Consider the following 23,573-nt stretch of genomic DNA (forward strand, 5'->3'; position numbering starts at 1 on the left):
GTTAAAGTCACCTACTATAATGACTTTGTCTGAGCTCATTGCTAAATTTGACAGAAAGTCAGGGAATTCTTCTAAGAACTCAGAATAAGGTGCAGGAGGACGATACACTACAGCAAGTAAGAGTGGTTTTTCTGCTTTCCAGTCTGGGTGAGAGAACCTGGCAGTAAGGCTTTCAAATGTATTATATGAACTATTAGGTCGAGGGTTGATAAGCAGAATTGACTGATAAATAGCAGCCACTCCTCCTCCTCTGCCAGTGTTACGAGGCACATGACAGTTAATGTAACTAGGAGGGGTAGATTCATTTAAACTAACATATTCATCTTGCTGCAACCAGGTCTCAGTGAGTGTTAATATATCAATATGGTGACTTGTAATTAAGTCATTCACTAGGAGAGACTTGGACTTCTCATTGTTTCATTTACAGATTTTAAAAGGACATCAGAGTTATTTTGTCACTGTTGTTTTTCAGCAGAAGAGGGACTTAAATAGAAGCTGTTAAACATTTACACATAGTGATCAGTCTTATAGTCTGGTTTCTGAAAAAAGCTTAGACATCAGTCACATTCACATGATCACAGGGTATGACTCAGCTTTGTTTGTGACCATCACTTTGTGCAGCACAAACCGCACTCCACCCCAGACCAGACATGAAGCAGCACAGTCTTTTATTTAGTTCCTCTGTGGCTGTGAGCTGCAGTGTCTCATGCTGGCAGGTCAAATGTTGCTTAGCAACCTGTTGCCCAGCATCTTACATGGGTCTCTCTTACAGGTTCAATCATAATTTGCCAATGTCTATACACACCGGTTACATGCTGTCATTCCGACATCCCACCATTTAGACATACCACCATCTAGACATATCGCTATTCCGACATGCCATCGTCCCACCATTTCAATATAAGGAAATGTGAATGTCAACAGGTGACTCCCTCCTACTTATCTGGACTCTCTACTGTACTTCTGGACTCTATCTGACCTGTCGAGCCTCTACCTGGTCTTTTTACTAAACTTAACCAACTCCTTTCATCATTGCCTAAGCCCAACCAGTGCAAAATATTTTGGGGACTGGGAGTGATACAGTGCATCAAAGAGCCTGTCTGTGTGGAGGAATACCATTACTAACTCTGTTACTTTTTGGGGAAAGTAACTAGTAACTATAACTATACTTTTTCAAAATAACGTGCCCAGCACTGATTCACAGCATTATTTCTTGTAAATTCTCAAATAAAAGTCGAGTCTCGAATATACATTGGGTCTATTTCTATTTTAAATTGTCGATGAGCTGACAGACAAATGAATTTCCCTTTGTGGATTAATAAAGTAATTCGTATTCGTATTCATATTCGTATTTTCTGTGCAGTTCTTGTAAATGTATAAAGCCCACTAGATCCATTTAAGCAGTTTCGAAGTTGCTTCATTCGTGCATACAATAGTTAGATGGCACTTAAATTGCGCTTTTTCCCTCTGAAAAACTTGTCAATGGGCTTAATACACATCATTTGATCGCTTAGATTCTCCACAATTCAGTCGTTCAGTTAAGTGTAAAGAAACAAACTGGTCCTTTCTGAAGACTCTTCAGTTTAGTCCAAATAGCATTCCATTTATTTAGAAGTTTAATCACCATCGACTAAACTTCTTTTAAATAAATATGTGTTCCAGCTCTTTCCATGGGTCAGTCATTTTGAATGGTACAGCGCAAGTGTTGTTTAATGTACTTCAGAAGTAATATTATTACCTTTTAATGCAATCAATTTGATAGTATTTTCCCATCTTTGCTGAGCAAAATATAGACGCCTCAAAATATTGTCTCAAATATAAGCATGTTTAGTTGACAGAAACACAATGGCTGTGATTATTGAATCACAGCCATATGTATATATATATATATATCTTGTTGTCATCTTCCTGTGGTCTGAGGGAACTGAGGGAAACAGTGCAGGATGACAATTTGCATGTGGTGTTAACACATGCGCACTTACATTCTAAAGTTTTGTTTGTGACACTCAATGTTTCAGCATTGATTCATTTCTCAAATGTCCATGGAATCCATTCATCCATTTAGCCTTACAACTTTTACATTTACATTTATGGAAGGCCAGGGCGACCATTAATAAAACATATTTGAGGGGGTGTGATCATTTTTCAAGTTTTCCAGAGATATTATTATTATTATATCCTGAAATACTACATACTACATACAGCATTGATTCATTACTGTGGCTCCACATGGTGCTGGAACAAAAGAAAAAGAAAAAACTGGGGCCTGACAAATGCAGAGGAGTGTGGTGACACAGGGGAACGGAATATGAAGAAACCAATTATTTATATCAGCAACTCGTTGTACTGTGCTGAACAAAGTTAATTAATTATTATATAACATCTATTACCCATGATTGAACACTTCAGGGAGAAAAATCTGCATTATTCAACAACAAAACCACAAAGAGCTTAAGGTTATAAACTTTTATGTCAAACTGAAAAAAGGCTGCTATACTGACTGTCATTAATATTTACAGCCTGACAAGTCATTGTGATGTCATCTCACAGAACTCACTCCATAGGTCTAAATATAACATAATAGATCAAAATATAATGTGTGCAAAGGATTTTAAGAGTTTGATTTCATTTCTGTTGAATTGCTTTGCTGAAGTGAAACAATGCAACAATTCTCTGCTTGATCTCTTTGATCTGCAGCCCATAGATCACAGCATTCAGAGCTGGAAGAACCACGACACGCTGAATGGCCACCATCTTCTTTTGGTCTGTTAGCTGAGGGAAACGGTGCATAATAACAATAATAAAACCTGAACCCAGCAGTAGGACATACACAGTCAGGTGTGTGGCACAGGTCTGAAGCGCTTTCCTGTTCAGTGCCTTGTTTTTACTGCCCAGACACACGGTAGCGATCTTCAGGTAGGTGAGCATGACACTGCCGATGGAGCAGCCCAGCAGCACCACGGTGTAGCCGAGGCCGTAGATGTGGTTGATGAGGAGGCTCTCACAGGAGAGCTTGAACAAGGAAGCATTGTCACAGAATGGATGGGATATGACCGACCTGCAGCGTGACAGGCGGATAGTGAGGCCCAACAGGATCGACACCAGCACCAGGATGCTTCCCCAGGCAGCAAGCGAGAGGTTCACCACCATCCTTTTGGTCATGATGGTGTTGTAACGCAGTGGACTGCAGATGGCCACGTAGCGGTCAAAGGCCATGATCATCAGTACAGTGTGGGAAGCACCTGCGTACATGTGCATCCCAAAGGCCTGAGTCACACAGCTGGTGTAGTGGATGTACCAATGTTCCGAGTGGGTAGAAAGTAACAGATCTCCGAGCAAACTAGGGATAATTACTGTGGCTCCGATCAAATCATTTATATTCAGGTTGCAGAGGAGCAGGTACATTGGCTGGTGGAGGCTCCTGTTGCTGAGGATCAGGACCACCAGGCAGATGTTGGATGTTATGGTGAAGGTGTAGATGAGGAGGATGAGGATGAAGGTGGGAAAGAAGAACTGGGAAGAGACCTTTAACCCCTCTATGAGCAGCATGTCATCTCTGACAGTCTGGTTTCCCATATCTGTATAAAACTGCATACATGCAATAGATTAGGAAAAGATACAGCTGCAAACATCTGTGATCTTGTGAAAAAAAGAAATGTCCAACAGGTGTGATGGACCTATGATAAATACAATATAGTTTGTCACATACTGTATCAGTGTCCCCAGTTATTTACATACAGTGAAATACAGGTTTATGCTCCTGTAAGATAAGAGCTCTATATCACACATGCACTAAGTTTAGGCATCAGAGTCAAAGAAAAGAGACAAGTTCAGAAACACTTGGGGACTTTTTCAACTTTTCGACATGATAAAAGTCAAAGATTTGATTAAATGGGAGCAAGCTTTAACCTGAGAACTGTGTGATATGATGGGGTAAAGAAAGTGTAATATTAAGTATAATTGTGTGTGTGTGTGTGTGTGTGTGTGTGTGTGTGTGTGTGTGTGTGTGTGTGTGTGTGTGTGTGTGTGTGTGTGTGTGTGTGTGCTTCAGAATTACCCAGTGCAACTCCAAACCAACCTCCACCCTAGACATCAGCCAACAGCTCATACTTTTATATGGTGACCATGAGCTGCATGTCACATGCTGACAGGTCAGCTGACTCAGCATCAGCCATGCTCTCCAAATCCCCTGATCACAGAGAAAGCCTAAAATATCAATGGTGAAAGTTTACCTCTGAAATATCATGATGTCATTCATTGGCATCTACAGGTTAATGCTTTTGTTAGCTTGTTCTGTTTTCTTTATCCTTTATGTACCCTTTATTAGGGCCACGGGCAATTGCACCGGGCACTGGTCACACTACTCACACTACTGTTATTGTGTGGATTTTTTCTTATTATTCTCCTTCATCTTCCGGACGCTTTTCGGTCCGCAACTAGTCCTGCAACTCGAAGAGGACAAATTATATATCAAAACGTGCGGTTCGATCGGGATCGGTGTGCTATTACTTTTCTCAACAGTGTACGAATTTTTCGCGACGTAAGTTGCGAAAAACTGCGCAAAATTTTGCATTGAAGTCTATGGGACGGGCGGGAAAAAAAGAGCGAAAAAGACCAATCATTGGAGTTTAACAAATGTCTACTGCTCAGGCATACTTTCACCTAGAGACTCCATTTAAACTTTAAACCAGGGGTGCTCACACCTTTTCAGCCTGAGAGCTACTTTTTAAGTGACCAAGTCAAAATGATCTACCAATTTTTGGTCGTCCAGTTGGGGGGGGGGGGGGCGCTGCAGCTGCATTTACCGTGCGCCCCTGTCTGTATGTGAACCTGTGTCTGTCTATGTGCGGGCAGAGATGAGATATGGTGTTTTTTTTAATAATCATGCTAGCGTTTCACCATCTCTCATCTGTCAGCTGTCAGCCTCTCAACCTGCCGCCTCTCTCGCGTGCGGGCGCACCGCACGTAAACACACGTGAGGAGAAAAAAAAAAAACTTTTTTTTTTTCTGTTAGTGAGAAACACTGATCAAGCTGTGCGTACGCACAACTCTGCGCAATATTCCATTGATAAATCACACCGGACCCAAGAATGGTGCGGACATGAACACACCTCATATTCCACCCCCAGAATGCCTCAGCACAACCATATGTGGTCAGCACGTGCATAATTAAGTAGCCATGTGCGCTCTGGAGCGGCAACAAATTAACAACAAAGACAACGGGGGCGGAGAGCTTGATTCACCCGGAATGATGCTTCGGCGGACCTGCCCTCGCTTTTGAGGTCGGTTCTTTTACAGTCTATGGGTCGGTTGTCGTCGTCGCGATCGACGTAATGAGCACCCCTGCTTTAAACAGTAGACACAAGTCTTGTGTAGCGTATTACTCCACGTTTCGATAGGTCATATAGTTTTTGATCAATCCATGATCAATGACCATGATCATTTTTGGAGAAATTATTAGATTATAATGGTTGTGTATTGCATGGAATGTTCGTGTCAGAGTGCGTGACATCATCGGTTAGAGTGGGAGAGATGCCAGAAAAACTCCAGATTTTTTCTCTTTCCAAACTCCTCCTGGCCACAATTTACACTCCACACACATAATTTTTTCAGAATTTGTAAGACAAACTTATTATCTCTCATATCATGTGCTCAAAATATCAGAGAGACTTACAGAATTTAAACTCAGAGCCTCTAAGTGCGGCCACGTCTGTCTCTGCTCCTCATTGACTCCAATACAAATATTTTCTGAGAGAAGCAGAACGGCCTGATGTTTTAAAACTGCCAGCGTCGCTAAAATATTTACTGTAGAAACACCAAATCGTACCAAAATTTTCAGTAAGTCCTTAGAGCAACGTTGATCTGTGTTTTGTTCTGATAGGAGTTACCGTTTTGTCATGCTAAGCCTAAATGTGAGACCGGTGCAGAGGCAGAAAATGGCTCTTTTTCTCCACGTTTCTGTCTGTCTCAGCCTGCGGGGGCCCCTATCGCCGTGGTAACCTCTTTGATCCTCAGGCCAGAGCTCGTTAACTTCATAAACAATCCACCTGGCGCTCGTTTAAATGTTTATAAACACAGACACAGCTAAATCAGACTGACACAGGATGCAGCTACTAACTAACTATGTGTCAAGTCAGTCACACACACACACACAGACTCTAGAGCCAGCTTCATGTGATTACAGTCACACACACACACACACAAACACACACACACCTTCACAGTTAACGTGCAACAGAATTTAAACTTAAACCATGATTTAATCTGGTTTTAAAGTTAAACCTTGTTGGTGTCAAATGCGTCAAATGCCTCTCGTGGGAGCATCTGATAGAGTCCCCCCCCAGCTGAAAGCAGCCCACCCCACCAGCCAGAGGGTCCAGGACCATAGGGACTGCAGTGGAGGAAGGCTGCCTTAACACCCTGCACAATGGCACCCAGTACACAGAAGTTAGACAGGACCAGTCAGCCCATCACCTGGTCCGTTCAACAAATCAGTTTATGCTACTGTGATTTATGTAGCCTAGTTAAATACTACAGTAATCATCATAGTGTATTGGCAGGAAAGACCATTTAAATCTGTATCAAATATCGATTAATTAATTAATCGATAATTTGCATGTTGGTCTTGGTTAAGTACCACCTTGAAAAAAAAAACAATGTTTTGTTGCTTAAGCTATTCAGTCATTCAGTGGTATACTAAAATCCATGTGAAAAAAATGCTTCTCACTGTTCTCAGGTCAAATATTTATATGCGATTAAAATGCAATTAATTGCGATTAATTAATTACAAAGCCTCTAATTAATTAGATTAATTGTTTTAATTGAGTCCTGGCCCTATTACACAAGATAAACACACACACACACACACACACACACACACACACACACACACACACACACACACACACACACACACACACACACACACACACACACACACAGTTAACCTAATGTGATTACAGCACCTCCATATCAGTGCTTATAGAAAGATGATCATGTGTCTGTCTGATCAGCTCTGTCTTGACCTTAAAGGGATAGTTCAACATTTTTGAAAATTGGCCCATCGCCATGATCCCCCTAGTAATAGCAGTAGGTTCGTTACCTTTAATTGTTGGTCCAAGCTGCTTTTAGATCGGGGGAGAAGAATACCGAGCGGCGCAGCTACACTACGGAGGCTAATGGAATTTCTTGGTTTTGCTCATCAAACTCAGCAAATACACAACCAAAAAACTCAAAAACGCTGTGGTGGACAAGTTGTGACCTGCACATTCACCACGCTATGAGATAATAGCGGAAAGTTGCGAGATGGAGTTGTTTTAGAGGCAAAGTCGGACTTTACACTCTAGACGGCTGCTCGGTGGAGTGATTTCAAAAGCGCCTGTTTACTGCAGATACGTCCGTATACTACGGCACTGGCTGAGGTGCGTACACTGCAGAGATGGGGACTCGAGTTTGCGACTCGAACTCGAGTCGCACTTAAGTCGCACCCACAGAGACTTCAGACTCGACTCGGACTCGTGTTTTGAGACTCGTGAACAATCATTATTTTTTTGGCTCGTGCCTCCCTCCTGACAGGACGACCGACAATCTTTTTTTTTTTTTTTGCCGTTAACACACCACTAGCGGAGCAGCGCCACATGGCCGGTAACGTTATTCAGATGGAGGTTAGATCTTCATATTGAACTCCTACAGAGTGCAGCCAAACACCAGTGTCTAAAGAGAGAGGAGCAGCAGAGCTCCTCTGACAGCGCAGCATGCAGCGCAGTCAGCTGCTGCGGGTGAGTGACAGGTGACTGTGAACCGGCTTTTTTTTTTTTTTTTAATAGCGGCACCGTCCGTAGCCATGTGAGGTACAATGTCCGTTTGTTGTCAGACCTTCCTTCACGGGGACTAGCTGCTGCATAACTGGCACATATCAGGCTACTGTAGGCTAAATCCTCCTGTTTATTTATGTTTTTGCTGCGAAATATGACTGAAGGCACCTATAGAAGTCTGGACGTGTCGACACGCACCCATGAGTTGACGGAGCTAATTAAAAAAATAATAACAACCAGTTCTTCTCTCAGAAACATGCGGTTCCAGAAAGGTTTTGCTGCACATAAAGATGTGAACTATAGGTACCATACAGATCTAATGACCTATGATTAACAGCCTAAATCATTTTCCATGTTGTTCATCTGGGTTTTCTGAATTCAACAAAGCAAAAAAAAAAAGAGAAAAGGCCAGTGCAGAGGAGCAGAGCAGCTTTGATTCTTTCTTGACTCAGAATACAGTTTCCTTTAAAGGAAAGCTTTCATTGTGTGTTTTCTTCATATTGCATTGCAATATCCTGTTTAAAGTGATCATATAATAAACAACTAATCAATACTGTATAGATAAAGGAGTGATAATAACCTACAGTAAATGCTTTGAATCTCTTAGATAAAGCTGTGCAGTATCTTTAGTAGACCGGATAGCAGCAGATGATAGAAGAGTCATTACAACCAGAAGAGACAGGAGACTTTTATTTTTTAGAGACTTGAGACTTGACTTGGACTCGTGACCAAAGACTTGAGACTTGATGAAGTCTCACCCCTCAAAGACTTGAGACTTGACTTGGACTCGTGACCAAAGACTTGAGACTTGACTTGGACTTGCAAAAAAAGACTTGTGAACATCTCTGGCACACTGTGTCCCTCCGACCAGTGGTTCACTGAAGAAAGTAGTTCCGAGTATTTGCTTCACTTCTCTTAACTTTCCGCTATTATCTCATAGCGTGGTAAATGTGCAGGTCACAACTTGTCCACCACAGCGTTTTTGAGTTTTTGGGTTGTGTATTTGCTGAGTTTGATGAGCAAAACCAAGAAATTCCATTAGCCTCCGTAGTGTAGCTGCGCCGCTCGGTATTCTTCTCCCCCGATCTAAAAGCAGCTTGGACCAACAATTAAAGGTAACGAACCTACTGCTATTACTAGGGGGATCATGGCGATGGGCCAATTTTCAAAAATGTTGAACTATCCCTTTAAGATCGTGGGTTTGATTCCCATGTTGACAGAGATGGCAAAATCGGCAGTAGCCGTGGCCCATTCAAAATTTCCCGAGAGGAAATTTTCTAGTCTTATGTTACAGTTTTACTTTCACTATTTGTTTAAGCAAAATTAGTTAGTTGTTTTCCAGAGACCAGGAACCCTGCAGAGCTGGAGGGATTGCCTGAAGATGAGAGTGATGCCAGCCAGCCAACTCCTCTGCACAGTTCTTCAAAAGCCTACCACCAATGTTGTCTGGTCCAGGGGTCTCATTTATAAAACTGTGCGTGGGATCGTTACTAAAAGTGTACGTACGCACAAAAGCCAGGTTTTGCGTGCGCCAGTAAATATTCAGACTTATAAAACCCTGCGTACGCACACTTGCAGGCAAACTTCCCTTTATAGATCACAGAGTTCCTACAAGTGTGCGCAGCTGAATCCGCTTCACGTTCCGCCCTGTATACGCCCTGTTTTAACCCTAGATGGTCAATGCAAACCACCACATGAATGCGATCTGCATGTCAATGAGCCTGACGTGCTGTTGTTCTGTCGGTGTTGTGAATTAGCTGCAGGTGTGAAAGTGGCGACGTGACGTGTTGCTGCAGCTGTTAACGGCGTCAGCGGCTCAGAGCGCACGCGGTGTTGTTTTGGTGCACTGCCGTCTCACATGCTGGACCCGGTTCGGCACATTTACAACAATGACAACAGTTTTAATCTGAAACGAGTTATTATCCATTCATCATGGTCTCCCTCTCCCTCCTTTCTCCTTTCTCCTCCAGCGGTGCCGTGGTGCAGAATTACGCACGGGGCTCACCGCTGTATTATTTACAGTAATTAGACTGATCGATAAAACTTTGAATAATTAGCAGAATCAGTTACATTCTGAGGAATGATCAAACATGACACTTCTCTTGATAACAAGAAAACAGAATGTAACAATTGTGCGAACGATTACTGGATTTTTTTCCCAGGGTTTGAGATTTAATTGACTCTCGATCATATGTTCACAGTATCATAGGAACATGTAGTTATTTACACCATGTATTTATCCCATGCAGCCACGCCTCCTCTCCTCCTCCTGCGCTCTGGGAGTGGACAATATGACGGAGAGACGGTGGTGATTAAATATAGAGAAGGAATTTTGATTTGGAATTTTAAGTTAGATTCTAAGAAGATGTTTCTGAAACACGTCCGATGCAAAATAACGCTGTTGAATTAAATCACCGTGGCAATATGGATCTAACGCATAGGCTACGGGTTGAAATTAAATGTGTGACGGCCGATAACAAAAACATAATCGTTCTTCTCAATCATCATTTCCTGAGTCTGACTTCAGTTCACCACCACACCGTCTGTGTCGCCAATTCCCCTTTTCCTTCAGACCATGCGTACGCATGGGTCAGAGTTTGCTTAGAGCTGCGCACGTTCTCCCGTCAAGTTTGTTTTTTATAGATCACAACCTTGGCGCGAAAAGTCACGTACGCCACAAAACGATTATAAAAACTATTTTAATCCCTCGTGAGCTCATTGTCTGACAAGCGAGGGAAATAGGGCTCCCATTTGATTGTATGCCCATAATTGATTTGACCCCCTCCCATGCAGGTCTAGAGTTACCTGAAGTGAGCTGGGATTGCACCTTATTTTTGTATCACATTTTGGCAAGTTTAAGTTCACGCTTAACTTCCTTTTGTAACTCCCCGCTATGGGTGATGTCACCTTTATTAAAACTGATGTTTCTCAGGTCTGCACTGTTCTCTGGTTCTTAGGGCCTAAGTAGAGTCTACTTCCCCAGGAAGTACAGACTAACACTGGGGACCAGGCTGGAATATGAAATTAGCACTGTTCTCCAGTCCTTAGTGTGTATTTTGGCACTCAGATGTTTACTTTACTTCAATGCTTCACAAGATAACATCATCTGAAAATAATACAATGGGGGTATGCGTACCCCCATTTGAGAAACAAGGCTGTAGATCAGGGTTGCCCAATTTTTTGGGCCCTCTGCCCATGCTTTAATTTTAAATTTTTTAAATTTCTATTATTTTCCCACTGTGATGTATGTTGCATGTATGACTCCTACCACTAGGTGGAGTCTGTCACCAGTGTTGTTGTTAACGTGCTGGGAGTGTTCATCGAAGAAGAAACAGGAAGTAAACACACAAGTTATTTTGACTGTGTCCAGCCGCTCCAAGCTCCAAAGAGCTTTAGCACCGGGAAAGGTGACGGCAACGGCACCGGTAGTGGTAGCAGTAGTGGCAACGACGACGGCAACGGTGCCGACAGGGCTGTTGCCCCCGTCATCATCATTGCTGGTAACGTGACCGTTGCTACCGTTGGTACCGTGCCGTTGCCGTCACCTTTGCCAGGAGCTTTAGAACTTTTTCCAGAGTTACGGCGAGCTCTGGAGGGGAGGCTTGCCGGCCGTGCAGCCCAGTACAGGCCGCTGTGTGTGGGTGAGAGGAGCAGGGAGACGGGGCATTAGCTGACTGGGCAACGGCAACAAATTCACATGCTACTCTGCTACACAGCATTTTATGTTTTTATTGGATAGGACTGTACCAACATGGGATGTGCTCTAACCACTCGACCACCGAGCATCCCAGATGTACCATAAGCATTTCACTGCACATTGTACCCTGTATGATTGTGTACTTGACAAATAAAATATGAATGTGTTCTTTGAGGAAATACAAATGTTTCCATTTCATGCAACATTCCACCTTCACACCTGTATTTCAGTAGGGAATATTATACTTTCTACTGCACTGCATTTATTTAACAACTTTAGGTTTACATATAGTGTTAACATATCCAAACGTATTAAAACACAATATGCTACAGTAACTTTGATGATATTATGTTTTATGATACAGTTAATATCATAAAACATAGTACAGATAATACTGTGAAAAGCAGTAGTTTATGTCTGAGCAGATTGATATGTTTAAACTTCATACATGCATTGATGTCTGTTTATATGTAATCATGACTTTAATAGAATAAGTTATTTAGAGTAAAAGGAAGTTTGAACAGTTTGAAATACTTGTTAAGAAATGAAATAGCATGCAGTTTAGAAACAGCTCTTAAATAATATATACAAATACTTATATTGTACTGAAAGGCATGAATATTTACAGCCCTCCTGTCAGCACCATTCACGGTGAGAGTTGTAGTGAAATTCTTATCTCCTTTCACTGAAACAAATGGTTTGAATATTTCATTTTCATGGTTGTGGAAATCTCGGTCAACTCTGATTTAACAATGCATCATTTGAAAAGCATCAATACAGCTTTATTTTGAAACATGGCCATAATTCTGTTCCTGATCTCTTTGATCTGCAGCCCGTAGATCACAGCGTTCAGAGCAGGAAGAATCACTTCTCCAAGAATGGCCGCCACTTTCCTGTGGTCCGACAGCTGAGGGAAACGGTGCAGGATGACAATGATGAAGGCTGACAAAACCAGCAGGACATACACAGTCAGGTGTGTGGCGCAGGTCTGCAGCGCTTTGCTGTTCAGCACCTTGTTTTTACTGCGCAGACACACAGAAGCGATCTTCAAGTAGGTGAGCGTGACGCTGCCAAGGGAGAATCCCAGCAGCACCACGGTGTAGCCGAGGCCATAGATTTGATTGATGAGGACGCTCTCACAGGAGAGCTTGAACAAGGAGGCATTGTCACAGAACGGATGGGATATGACCGACCTGCAGCGGGACAGGCGGATAGTGAGGCCCAACAGGATCGTCACCATGAATAGAGCCACCATCCAGGCAGCAAGCGACAGGTTCAGCACCATCCTGTTGGTCATGATGGTGGCATAACGCAGTGGGTTGCAGATTGCCATATATCGGTCAAAGGCCATGATCATAAGCACGGTATGGGAAGTGCTTCCATAGAGGTGAACACAGAAGGCCTGAGTGACACAGCTGATGTAATGGATGTACCGCTCCGAGCTTGACGACAGCAGATCCTTGAGGACGTGAGGGATAATTATTGTGGCTCCAAATGCATCATTAATACTCATGTTGCAGTAGAGTAGGTACATGGGCTGGTGGAGGGTCCTGCTGCTGAAGATCAGGACCACCAGGCCCAGGTTGGACACCATGATGAAGACGTACATGAAGAGGAGGAGGATGAAGGCAGGGCTGGAGGACTGAGGGGTGACTTTTAACCCCTCCAGCATTAAGAGATCTGCAATAAAAGTCTGATTTTCCATAATTGAACTGTAAAGAACAGTGATGATGAGAGCTGCTAGGACCTGTTACACAACTCTAGTTATACACAGCAACAACATTATTTCATGATGCCACAAATCAGAAAAAACTCATGACTTGACACCAGTCAAAATTATGTTGGCTGATTATAACTTCTCATTGTTTCATTTAAGGACTTTAAAAGGACATCAGAGTTATTTTGTCAAAGTTATTTTACAGCATTATTAAGAAGAAGAACTTAGATAAAAGTTGTTTGGTTTCAGAAAAAGAGTTTAGACATCAGTCACATTCAAATGATCACAGGGGATGACACAGCTTTGTTTGCCAGCAACACCTTGTGCAGCACGAGCTGCCCTCCACCCCAGACCAGACATGAAGCAGCACAGTCTTTTATTCAGTGCCTCTGTGGCTGTGAGCTGCACAGGCCAAATGTTGCTTGGCAACCTGTTGCCCTGCATCTTACGTGGGTCCCTCTTACAGGGTCATGGTCATACTAACATATTTTGCCAATGTGTATTTATACATAACGTCACAGCATTATTTGTTATCAGTAGCATGCGGTGGCCTTTCAGTCAGGGCCAGCAGTAACACCCTCACCCCCCCCCCCCCCCCCCCAAAAAAAAAATTAAATGTAAAAAATTCAAGTCCACTATTGTGCAACAGTACTTAATCAACACCAACGACCGCTGAACAACCACAACGCATCAAGACACCACTGTGCAGCATCGCCATCTTATCATCTTCCCTTAGATCACTCACCACTTTACAATGCACATGACACAAAACATCAAAAACAGCACCTACTGCCCGACTTCTTAATCACTTCATAAATACAATTAATTTCTGTAACAGACCCACAGACCAAGAGCGTGCCCACAAAAATTAAAAATTAACAATCTCTTAATGGTTGAGACACACCCCCCCCCCCCCCCCCCACACACACACACACACACAGTTTTTGACCCAGAAGCAACACCAAAAGCATACAGCTAGCCTATTAGCCCAATAGTATGCAGCGCCAATCTGAGAAAGTTAAAAAAAAAAAAAAAAATAGCACTCACCCATCAACACGGATCATCACCTCCGAGCTAGCTGTCAACCAGTTGTACCATAGTTTCCCACCTTATGCCACACAAATCTTGTTGGTTTGAGCTAGCATCCATTTTAGGCGTCTGTCTTGCAAAAAATCATTTTTTTCTGCAAAGGTCCGCAGTCATATCACAAAATCTTGCTGTTAAATCACCCGCCATCACCTTTCCAGAATAACAGACTACGTGCGTCATCACGCAGCTGCCCATGGGCCAATCAGTCAGGCTAATTTCAATGACAACACCAAGGCCAGCACTAGAAACTCCGCTGGCCCTAGGGCGTTCTGTCAATAACACATCAAAATCTGATTGGCTGATGATACTGTCACTCAACGTTTTAACCCAATAGCAGCGTCCAGCTTCGACCAAAGGCTAGCAATGCAACTACTGCTGGCCCCAGCCGAACGGAGCTGTGATGCGTTTATAGGAAATTTGAGTTCCACAAAACCAATCGTTTTCTGGATAAAGTTGCATACTGAACAACTCCAGACACATTTCAGAATCACTTTTTAATTATGAAAAAAAATAATTATTTCATTTTTGACAGGGCAAGCAGTGCTGGCCCTGCTACTCCTGACTGCACACCACTGTTTGTTATACACCCTACAACCCATTATATTATACAACGATACATTTTACATTCATGCAAAATAATGTAAATTTAAAAAAGAAATTGATATGATGCCCATGAGATCAAAATTTAATTCTTTCTTCTTCACTGAAAGATAACTTTAATTACATTTTGGTTTAGCCGCCAGGTGCATTGTGGGTTATTGTTTGTCTTTCCTACTGAATGTGAGCCACGAGTGCCTGAAATGTTTCACCGAACAGAGGAGACTGTTGTTCTGTTTAATTGGTAGGTAAAATACGCACACATTGTAAGAGACGCCATAACAGAATGTGACAATATAGTCTCATTTAGAGATATTGGTGATTTATTTCAGAGGGTAGCATGCCAGCCGTCGACCGGGGCTAACGGCTAGCTTCAGGAAGCTCGAGCTCCCGTGTTCCACGCTGCATGGCGTGTAAGTGACTGTGGTAATATTTTGAATGCACATTTTCGAGTTAGGTGACCGTGTCATGATTTTAATGACGTGTGTATTTTGTTGTTTCTGTAGACCTTCATAGCCCACTGCCGTATTTTGTCCCCTATTCTATTTTGTTCCCATGACAATTTGTGCTCTTTTTATTTTTGGTTTCAGTTCTCTCTAAGTCTCAGATGAGAACGAATGACTTTGAGTTTAGAAATTCGGTCAAACAAGCCTTTTTGCAGCTGATGTGAAATAAATAAGAAGGCTACAAGAACCGTAATTGTGTCCTGTGTGCTTCTAATTCCCGGGCTACAGTAGGCCTGGTAAAAAAAAAAGAAAAAAAAAAGAGTGGTAAATAGGCGATCGCAGGATTACGTGATGATCGAGACGGCTTTTTTTTTTTTTAGAAAGCAACTATACTGACAGAAAAAAACAACAACAACAAGAGCAGTACAAAAAAAAAAAAAAACGCTGCACAACGACCACGCAATGATTGAAACTGTTGCACGTCGCCATAAGAGCCCGGTGGGTCCTGTCTGCAGTGACACGGCCACCGAGAGGGCCGAGTGAGAGGACGGTTCCTGTAGAAGTTCCTACCCCCTCCTTTTACCAGGAACTCCTGCAGTGGAAACGCGGCTTATGTGGAAACAGTTGAGCAAATAAAGGTGGCTGTGTTTATTTGACCCCTGACATAGGTGTTTGGCTGTATAAGAGAATCCATCAAACAGGAAGCTGTCCCCAATAGGAGAACATAACCTGGTTCCTCCTGTACAGACATTGTGTACACTGTAAAAAAAAAAAAAAAAAAAAAAAAAAGAACTTTCAGACTGTCAGACTTCTTTGGGCAGTGCCAGATGTCCTTAAACTCAGGATAAAAGTATTTTTGTGCATACCACATTTCATTGTGAATCCTTTGCTAGACTAGAACAAATATTTTTTCCTTGATTTACTGTCTTTTGGGCTCTGTGGATCTAGAGGTCTGTCCACATCTGAAGCCCAGAAAATGTTAAGGACAGTTTAAGGCGAGACACGGCAGGCAAAAACATCGTTTTTTCATGCACTTATCAATTTTGAGATTTTGGGCTATTTTGCTTCCATAACATGTCTTCTTTCAGACTAATACAAAAAAATTGTCTAAAATACACATTATGGGTGTTTATTTTACTTCACTTTGACTGGTGTCGCCTGTAGATTTCTCCTAAATTCACCAGAACTGAGCGTTCTATCGCGGAGCGAGCCGCGTCTGTTCAGACTCCTGTCATATCAGGTATCGCTGTGAAGCTCTCTCTCTATCTCTCTCTATCTCTCCCTCTCTCTCTCCTGCACTAATGTGTCAGTTCCAAAATGGTCATTTCCTTTGTACCAGCGACGAATCGTAAAAGTACGAGGGAGGGTCTCATTGGCTGGTGTCGTTTTCCGGCAGCGTGATTCGTTTAGAAGCATCACGTGACGCGCTCTGAACAGCGGAGGGACTTTTAAAAACGGGGAAAGGAAATCGATTTAAATCCTCACATAAAATAAAACAGCAACTCTCACTTGTTAGACAACAAAAGACACAGCACAGAAACTCACCGAGCGATAAGATCCCTTTACAAAGTGCGTCATCGCGGAAGCTGTCACCCGTAAAAAAACGAGTGTTTGCCGCCGGAGACCAGCGCGATACACAGCGGTGGCCTTTTTTTTTTTTTATTATTATTATTTTTTACACATCAGACGTCTGAATGAACTGATCGGAGATTTAATATGTCCCTGCGCTGGTACAGGGCTTAAAATTAACATCGATCCTCAGAATCACGTGTTGTGCAGTAGTTTACTTCTCAGTGACAGAGGTGAAACGGATGTGACACTGACATGGGCCAGAGATGATTTTTAGCCAGACAGAGAGAAACTGAAAACACTGGTTGTCATATTACAGATGAGCCCAACTAGGCTACACCTAAAGTGTTTCTTATTTTTATTTTTATTTATTTTATTTTTTTCTCTGACCTACTGGCCCACACACCTTAAAATTCACAGTGGCCAGACACTCTTGTTTCCAGTAACAATGGGCTCTATGCACAGCTCCACTGCTTTCTAAATTCAAGGCAGCTCTTTTATTTACTGACAAACTGATTAATCCAGGTGTGTCTGAGTAGTCACAATGGTCAGACACACCTGGATTCATCAGTTTGTCCAATAATGTAATACAGGAAACAAAGGAGCTGCCTTAAGTTCAGGAAGTAGAGCTGTGCATAGAGCCAATTTGTGGAATTTTTGCAATAGAATCTTTAAAGGCCGTTTTCTCAAAATGAGCTTTTTCTTATACTCTGGACCCGAAATCTCCAGTTCAGCAGCACTTGTAGACACCAAACCTCCCAGTTGTATTCCTGCCTATATTCTGAAGGTTTTTACAGAGGGGATTGTTGATATATCATTCACAGCCTCATTTATACAACAATTTATACCTAAAAACAGGGCGAAATTTGATTTTTATGGGCTGGTGACAGTATTTTCTCATTTACAAAGTGATAAAAAGAGATATCCAAAATCCCCTCTGTAAAAACTTTTGACTTTAATATGTCAACAAAATAAAACAAGAATTTTGAAAGTGGCTTTATCCAATTTTCAGATTTCGGGTCTGGAAATGTACACAAATTCACGCATATTTAATTATAAAATGTCTAATTTCCATATGTAAGCATAATATTTAAGAAAACATGTAATACAAAAAATAATTGTCTCAATCTAAGTAATAAACATAGAAAGTTTCATGGCAATAGCTGTTAGTTAAATTTTTTACCCTATTCACCTGGGGTGTCTCGCCTTAAGTTTATATACATTGTACTGTAGTTGTATTTGTTGACTTCCCCTTAAGGATGCTGTTATTTTAGAGTGGAAATGACAGTCATCTTCATCTCTTCCTCTGTACCATCAGATCTTAAAGATATAATCTTTAGATTCTTGCTGGCATGTTCATCTGGACTCTGTATGTTGTCTGTACTCAGATTTATTTATTTTGTATTTTGAAACAGGGCATCTTTAATGTTCTACCTGAAATATTGATACATGTAAATCTTTATGTAGGATCCTGGTGAAAACTACGAAATATCAACAATAATAATGACAATAAGATAAAGGGAAAATTGTTTATTTTTTAATCTCTGTAGCCATATCTATACAGGAACATGCAGACACAGAACAGGGCTCCACCACTGTAACAATTCAGAAAATTGCACATGTGACTTAAAATTTGCAGCAGCTACTGTATTACTTTTACGCAACACATCAGTTTTTTGCTTTGTATTGGAAACATTTTAAATTGCAATGTCCCTATTAAAGTGCTAATGAAATTAAATTGTTAATGAAAAGTAAGTATGCAAAATTGCAGAAAAAAACATTTGAATTGATGTTATGATGATGAAACCTTGCTGGACTGGAACAGATTTGAGAGAAACTTTTTTATCTCTTTCGACTGAACCCCATAAATGATGGGGTTGAGGCTGCCAGGGATGATATGAAACAAAATAGCAGAAAGTTTCCTGTAGTCTGAGTACTGAGGGAAGCGATGCAGAATAATAATGAGCATCCCACACAAGAACATGATTAGATATACAAAGAGATGAGTGCTGCAAGTCTTTAAGGCTTTACTGTTCAGAGACTTGTTCTTACTGGTCAGACAGACCACAGTTATCTTTGCATAGGTGAGAACCATGCTGCCTATAGAGGCTGTGAACAGGACCACAGTGAAAGTGAGGCCATAGACATTATTAATAAACACACTCTCACAGGAGAGTTTGAACAGGGAGGCATTGTCACAGAAGGGGTTTGTGATCAGAGTCCTGCATCGGTTCAGTCTTATGGTCAGACCCAGCAGAATCCCGACCAGAACAAAGGCCACTCCCCAGGCAGAAACTGTCAGCTTGATCACCATCTTGTTGCTCATTATGGAGGTATAACGCAGCGGATTGCAGATGGCCACATATCTATCAAAAGCCATAATCATGAGCACAGTGTGTGAAGTTGTGCCGAACATGTGTGTGGTAAAAGCCTGGACCACACACTCATAGTAACTGATGAGACGTTCAGAGGGAGGCAACAAGATATCTGACAGTAGCCGGGGAACCATGATCGAATTCCCTACAATGTCATTTACTGGCAGGTTGCAAAACAGTAGATACATTGGCTGGTGAAGGCTCTTGTCAATGAAAACCAGGACAACAATGCCAACATTGATTAATATAATAAGTAGGTAAGACAAAAAGAAAAAGAGAAAGACAGGGTACACAGAAACCTGTGTGACTTTCAGCCCCTCCAGCTGAAGGGTTAAACTATTGAGCGTGTAGTTTTCCATCAATCTGAAACAAAAGAGATAAAAGGTTTAATGCCAATTTGTCATAGGCCTATGCACAATTTAATGAGAATGAGAATATGTCCAAAACCATTACCTGGCTGACAGATCAGTGAATCATTGGTTTGAAGAGATGAAATTTTACCTTTTGCTCTTCTTTCTGTGCCTGTGCACCCACCAGCCAACGTCTGTCAGAAGACCACGACATGCCACAGCTTTTATGAACAGATCTAGTCTCTTGGGAGGTGACACATGATGCAAAGACATGAAGACATCAAGTAGGTTGAGGCAAGAGTCTGGCAACGCATAGAGACAGAGTTTGGCAATGCTGCTTAGCTGACTAATGAAGGTTGGCTGTGATCACATTGATCGGCTGATCAGTTTGTCCAAATGATAAAGTTCCAAACTTCCAGCTGCCCAGATAAGGGAGGGTACTGCCCTATAGGATCTAACGGTGTCTACTGGAACCAAGGTTATTATAGCTTTGAAATTTTCATTAGTTTTTATTTTTATTTGTGACCCGCTCTGGTGAAATGAGTCAGAAGTCACAACGTTCTATTTTTACATAATCAGCTGATAACGTGGAAAACCAATACTTTTTTTTTGCTATTTTCAAAGAAATGACTTTCAAAAACAATCTCCCAAAGTTTCAAAGTCCAGATAATTGAGAAAAGGCACGGAAATGACGATTAAATTTGACCTGCAACTTTTAACCCTCTAGACGAGCACAACATTAAATAACTTCTGAACCGTTTATGATAGAGACGAGCTGTAAACTGCATCTGAATTGCAGGATTTCCCGCTTTCTGAGCGTCCTTGAATGGTTTATTGTTTATTGTTTATTATCAAGATCCCCATTAGCTGCAGCAAAGCCACAGCTATTCTTCCATGGGGTCTAAATGGTTCCTTTATGATAACAAACATATGGGTGCAGATCCCGGGGGGAATTTCTGAAAAACATGAATTGGCCCCCCCCAATAAAAAAATACCCTAAATTATTCGAAATTGAACAATATTTTCAGACTTCACATTCTTCACATTTTAGATTCACATCTAAAAAGAAATGATTGAAATGGTGGAACCATAGACTGTAAAAAGAATGGACGTAGCATCGTTTTTGTGACTCAAATATGGCGGCCTGAAGAGCGCCATGTTGGATTGGCCGGCCGAGAACCCGCCCACTGGCCTCGAAGCAGCCTGTCTCCGGCCCGCTCCGGACCTGTCACTCAATGTTTCCGCGCCCTAATTGGCCAGAGTTTTAACCTAATAACAGTAAAACGAGTTAAAAAAAACATTCACCCCCCTCAGAGTGTGTGCGGGGGTAGAAACTATCGGTTGAGAAAAATACGTTCTGACACCAGGCTTTGATCATGTTTAATGAGGATGTAAAGTCGGCGATTTTAACATGGGGGTCTATGGAGAATGCTCCCTTCTGACACCAGCCCCCAGAGGAAGCCGGGGGGATTGCAGTTTTTTGAACGCGGAAGTGAGCTTCAATTCTCAGACCGACAACTGCCCCCTTGGGTGGAACACATAATGTTTGACAAATATATTTCTGACTCCACATTCCATCTCTGGTCTACTCCACTACGATGCAAATGAATGTGTAGTTTCTTACACAGACGCTGATGACATCAGCAGGCTTTAAAAACACGACCCCCTCAATCTTTCTCTGGAAAGTGGCTGCAGCCTGGGGCTCTGGTAATTTGCTGCAGAAGCAGATGCCTGTGAGTAATTTTGATCGAAAATAGAATACTAATACTAGAACAGTAGTGTGCCCATAAATTATTTAAAAACGTAATCAGACTCTGTGTGCCACCTGTAGTGAAGTAACCTTGCTAGAAGCTAGTTCAGCAGCACTAGCTTGCTAGCACTATTTTCCTGCTAGTGGTTGCTGGCTAGCTAGTTGGATAAAGTTTGCGGCGGCGTGGAGTGCAGCGGTGCGGGTCTCTGGCCGCAGCGGAGACAGCTCTGTGACACTACTGTGTGACTGACCGCCAGTGAGTGCTTTGGGACAGGGGCGGCCGGCTCACAGTGCCCACTGCACGTTGAAAAAAACGGGGTCATCCCTATGTTCCCCACTTTGTATGGGACCGGGGAACATAGAACCCTTTTTCTAAAGAAGGGTCCTATGTTCCCCGCTTTTCCCCAAAAGGACCAGGGGAACATGCAATTTTTGGTACCTGGAAGTGGAGTTGTGACTTTGCAGATTTTTGCCTATTTTTGAGTGAGAAGTTGAGTTGTGATTTTGAGTGAGAAGTGGAATTGTCCCATTGGTTGGGTTTAGGCAATAAAGAAAGGAGTTGGTTAAGTTTAGTAAAAAGCCTAGGTAGAGGCTAGACAGGCCAGATAGTAGTAGTAGTAGTAGTAAACCTTTATTTTACCAGGCAAGAATTGCTAAGATAGATAGATAGAGTCCAGATAAGTAGAGAGAGTCCATCGACCAGCAACAGCGGGAAACATAGGACTCTTTTTTTTTAAAAAGGTCCTATATTCCCCAGTAACAGTGTAATAAATTTTGTTGTTTAAGATGTTTAGAGTAGCGTCAAGCTGCCACCACCTTTGTTAACCCGGTCTGGTCCGGTATTAGAGGTCAGAGAGCACCCACCACAGACAGATATGTATAAAAATAGACAAATCTTTATTTCCAATTAACTCATTGAGTGCCGTGCTCCTTTCCAAAGTTTTAGTCAAGTGTACCGGCAATTTAGACCATTTTTGACTTTTTATGTAGAGCCACAGTGTATTCTATATTATTGCCACCAACACATACTGTGGCTCAATTGAAAGGTTTACCTTAATGCTTCAAGTGGCCACAAACCGTTTGTTTCTACGTGCCTCTGTTCCTGAGAAAAGTCAAGCTAAACATGGCTGGGTTTCACCAAAATCCCTCCTTTTTTTCTAGAAAAGGAGATAGAGCGTCTTTTATGAAAGGTGCTCTGTTTGTGCCTGTCGCTCTTCTGACACTCGCATTTCTGGATCAAAGGGCTCGTATAAGATAAATATATACAACAATTGTTGTTCTATTCATAAAACCACCATCGGGGGCGGGGGGGCGCCACTAAACAACAATAACACAGACGCACCGTGCCGTGTCACAGCCTCTAGCCGCGGAACGTGAGGGTCTGTCGGCCACAGCGCCGCGGGAAGACCGGTCCCGCCGGTGGTCGTGGTCCTTCTGTGGTACGGGTCGGTGATGCCGGTCTGCTTTGGCCCAGAGACCATCAGATTTTACCGCGGGGGGACTTTGGGGAGGACACGGTGTTGCTCCAGATGAAGACCGGGCGGGACTGTGGGCTGAGAGCTTCCTGTTTCAGCTCCGAGCTGCTGCAGCCTCGCGGGTGAGAGCAGAGCAGCTGCGCTGCATCTGCGCTGCATCTGCATGCAGAACTCCGTTTGCAAAAGCAGAGTTATGATAAAAACTTCCAGATCATGAGCTGTCATGTGACTTTGATCGTCATCTATTTCAGTTCTCCTCGTCGTAGAGTCCCCAAATTTACATATAATGTGTATTAAAGTGTCTATTTTCATAATTAAAAAAAAAAAGCAAAAAACGAAAAATCTCGTTTTTGGCACTCAACGCATGGGAACGAAAAACGAGAAATTACGTGGTTGGCACTCAATGAGTTAATTTTTAGGTTAGGGACGTCTGCACCCAGCAGGCCAATGAGGGCAGCTCCAGCAGGACAGGCAGGTACTCCACCATCCGGCGACACCAACACTGCACACAAGAGAACACACCCAAAAAGGGACACTGCACACAAATCACTGCACAGCAACTGGAACAGGTATCACACTACATATACTACATATACTACCTATATTCCCCTGTAACAGGGGGGAACATAGGACCCAGTATGTATTGCGACCGGGGAACATAGGACCCTTTTTGGGGAAAACGGGGAACATAGGA

General features: G+C 42.4%; 3 protein-coding genes across 3 annotated transcripts; all 3 read right to left on the reverse strand.

Moving 5' to 3' along the window:
• Positions 1-2,625: 2,625 nt before the first annotated feature.
• LOC310997268 (olfactory receptor 1500-like) lies at positions 2,626-3,576 on the reverse strand (the record flags this gene model as incomplete). Its single annotated transcript, XM_083986946.1, has 1 exon — positions 2,626-3,576. The coding sequence occupies one exon, from the start codon at positions 3,574-3,576 to the stop codon at positions 2,626-2,628; it is 951 nt and encodes a 316-aa protein (XP_083843072.1).
• An 8,692-nt stretch (positions 3,577-12,268) lies between these two features.
• Positions 12,269-13,216, reverse strand: LOC310996579 (olfactory receptor 52N5-like; the record flags this gene model as incomplete). Its single annotated transcript, XM_083986001.1, has 1 exon — positions 12,269-13,216. One exon carries the CDS (start codon positions 13,214-13,216, stop codon positions 12,269-12,271), a length of 948 nt encoding a protein of 315 aa, XP_083842127.1.
• A 5,505-nt stretch (positions 13,217-18,721) lies between these two features.
• or70b1 (olfactory receptor, family 70, subfamily B, member 1) lies at positions 18,722-19,675 on the reverse strand (the record flags this gene model as incomplete). The annotated part of the gene is made up of 1 exon (XM_083986793.1): positions 18,722-19,675. Exon 1 carries the CDS (start codon positions 19,661-19,663, stop codon positions 18,722-18,724), a length of 942 nt encoding a protein of 313 aa, XP_083842919.1. The 5' UTR covers positions 19,664-19,675.
• Between the last annotated feature and the right edge of the window lie 3,898 nt (positions 19,676-23,573).

Source organism: Trachurus trachurus, assembly GCF_905171665.1.
Source record: "Trachurus trachurus genome assembly, chromosome: 14".
NCBI lineage: Eukaryota > Metazoa > Chordata > Actinopteri > Carangiformes > Carangidae > Trachurus > Trachurus trachurus.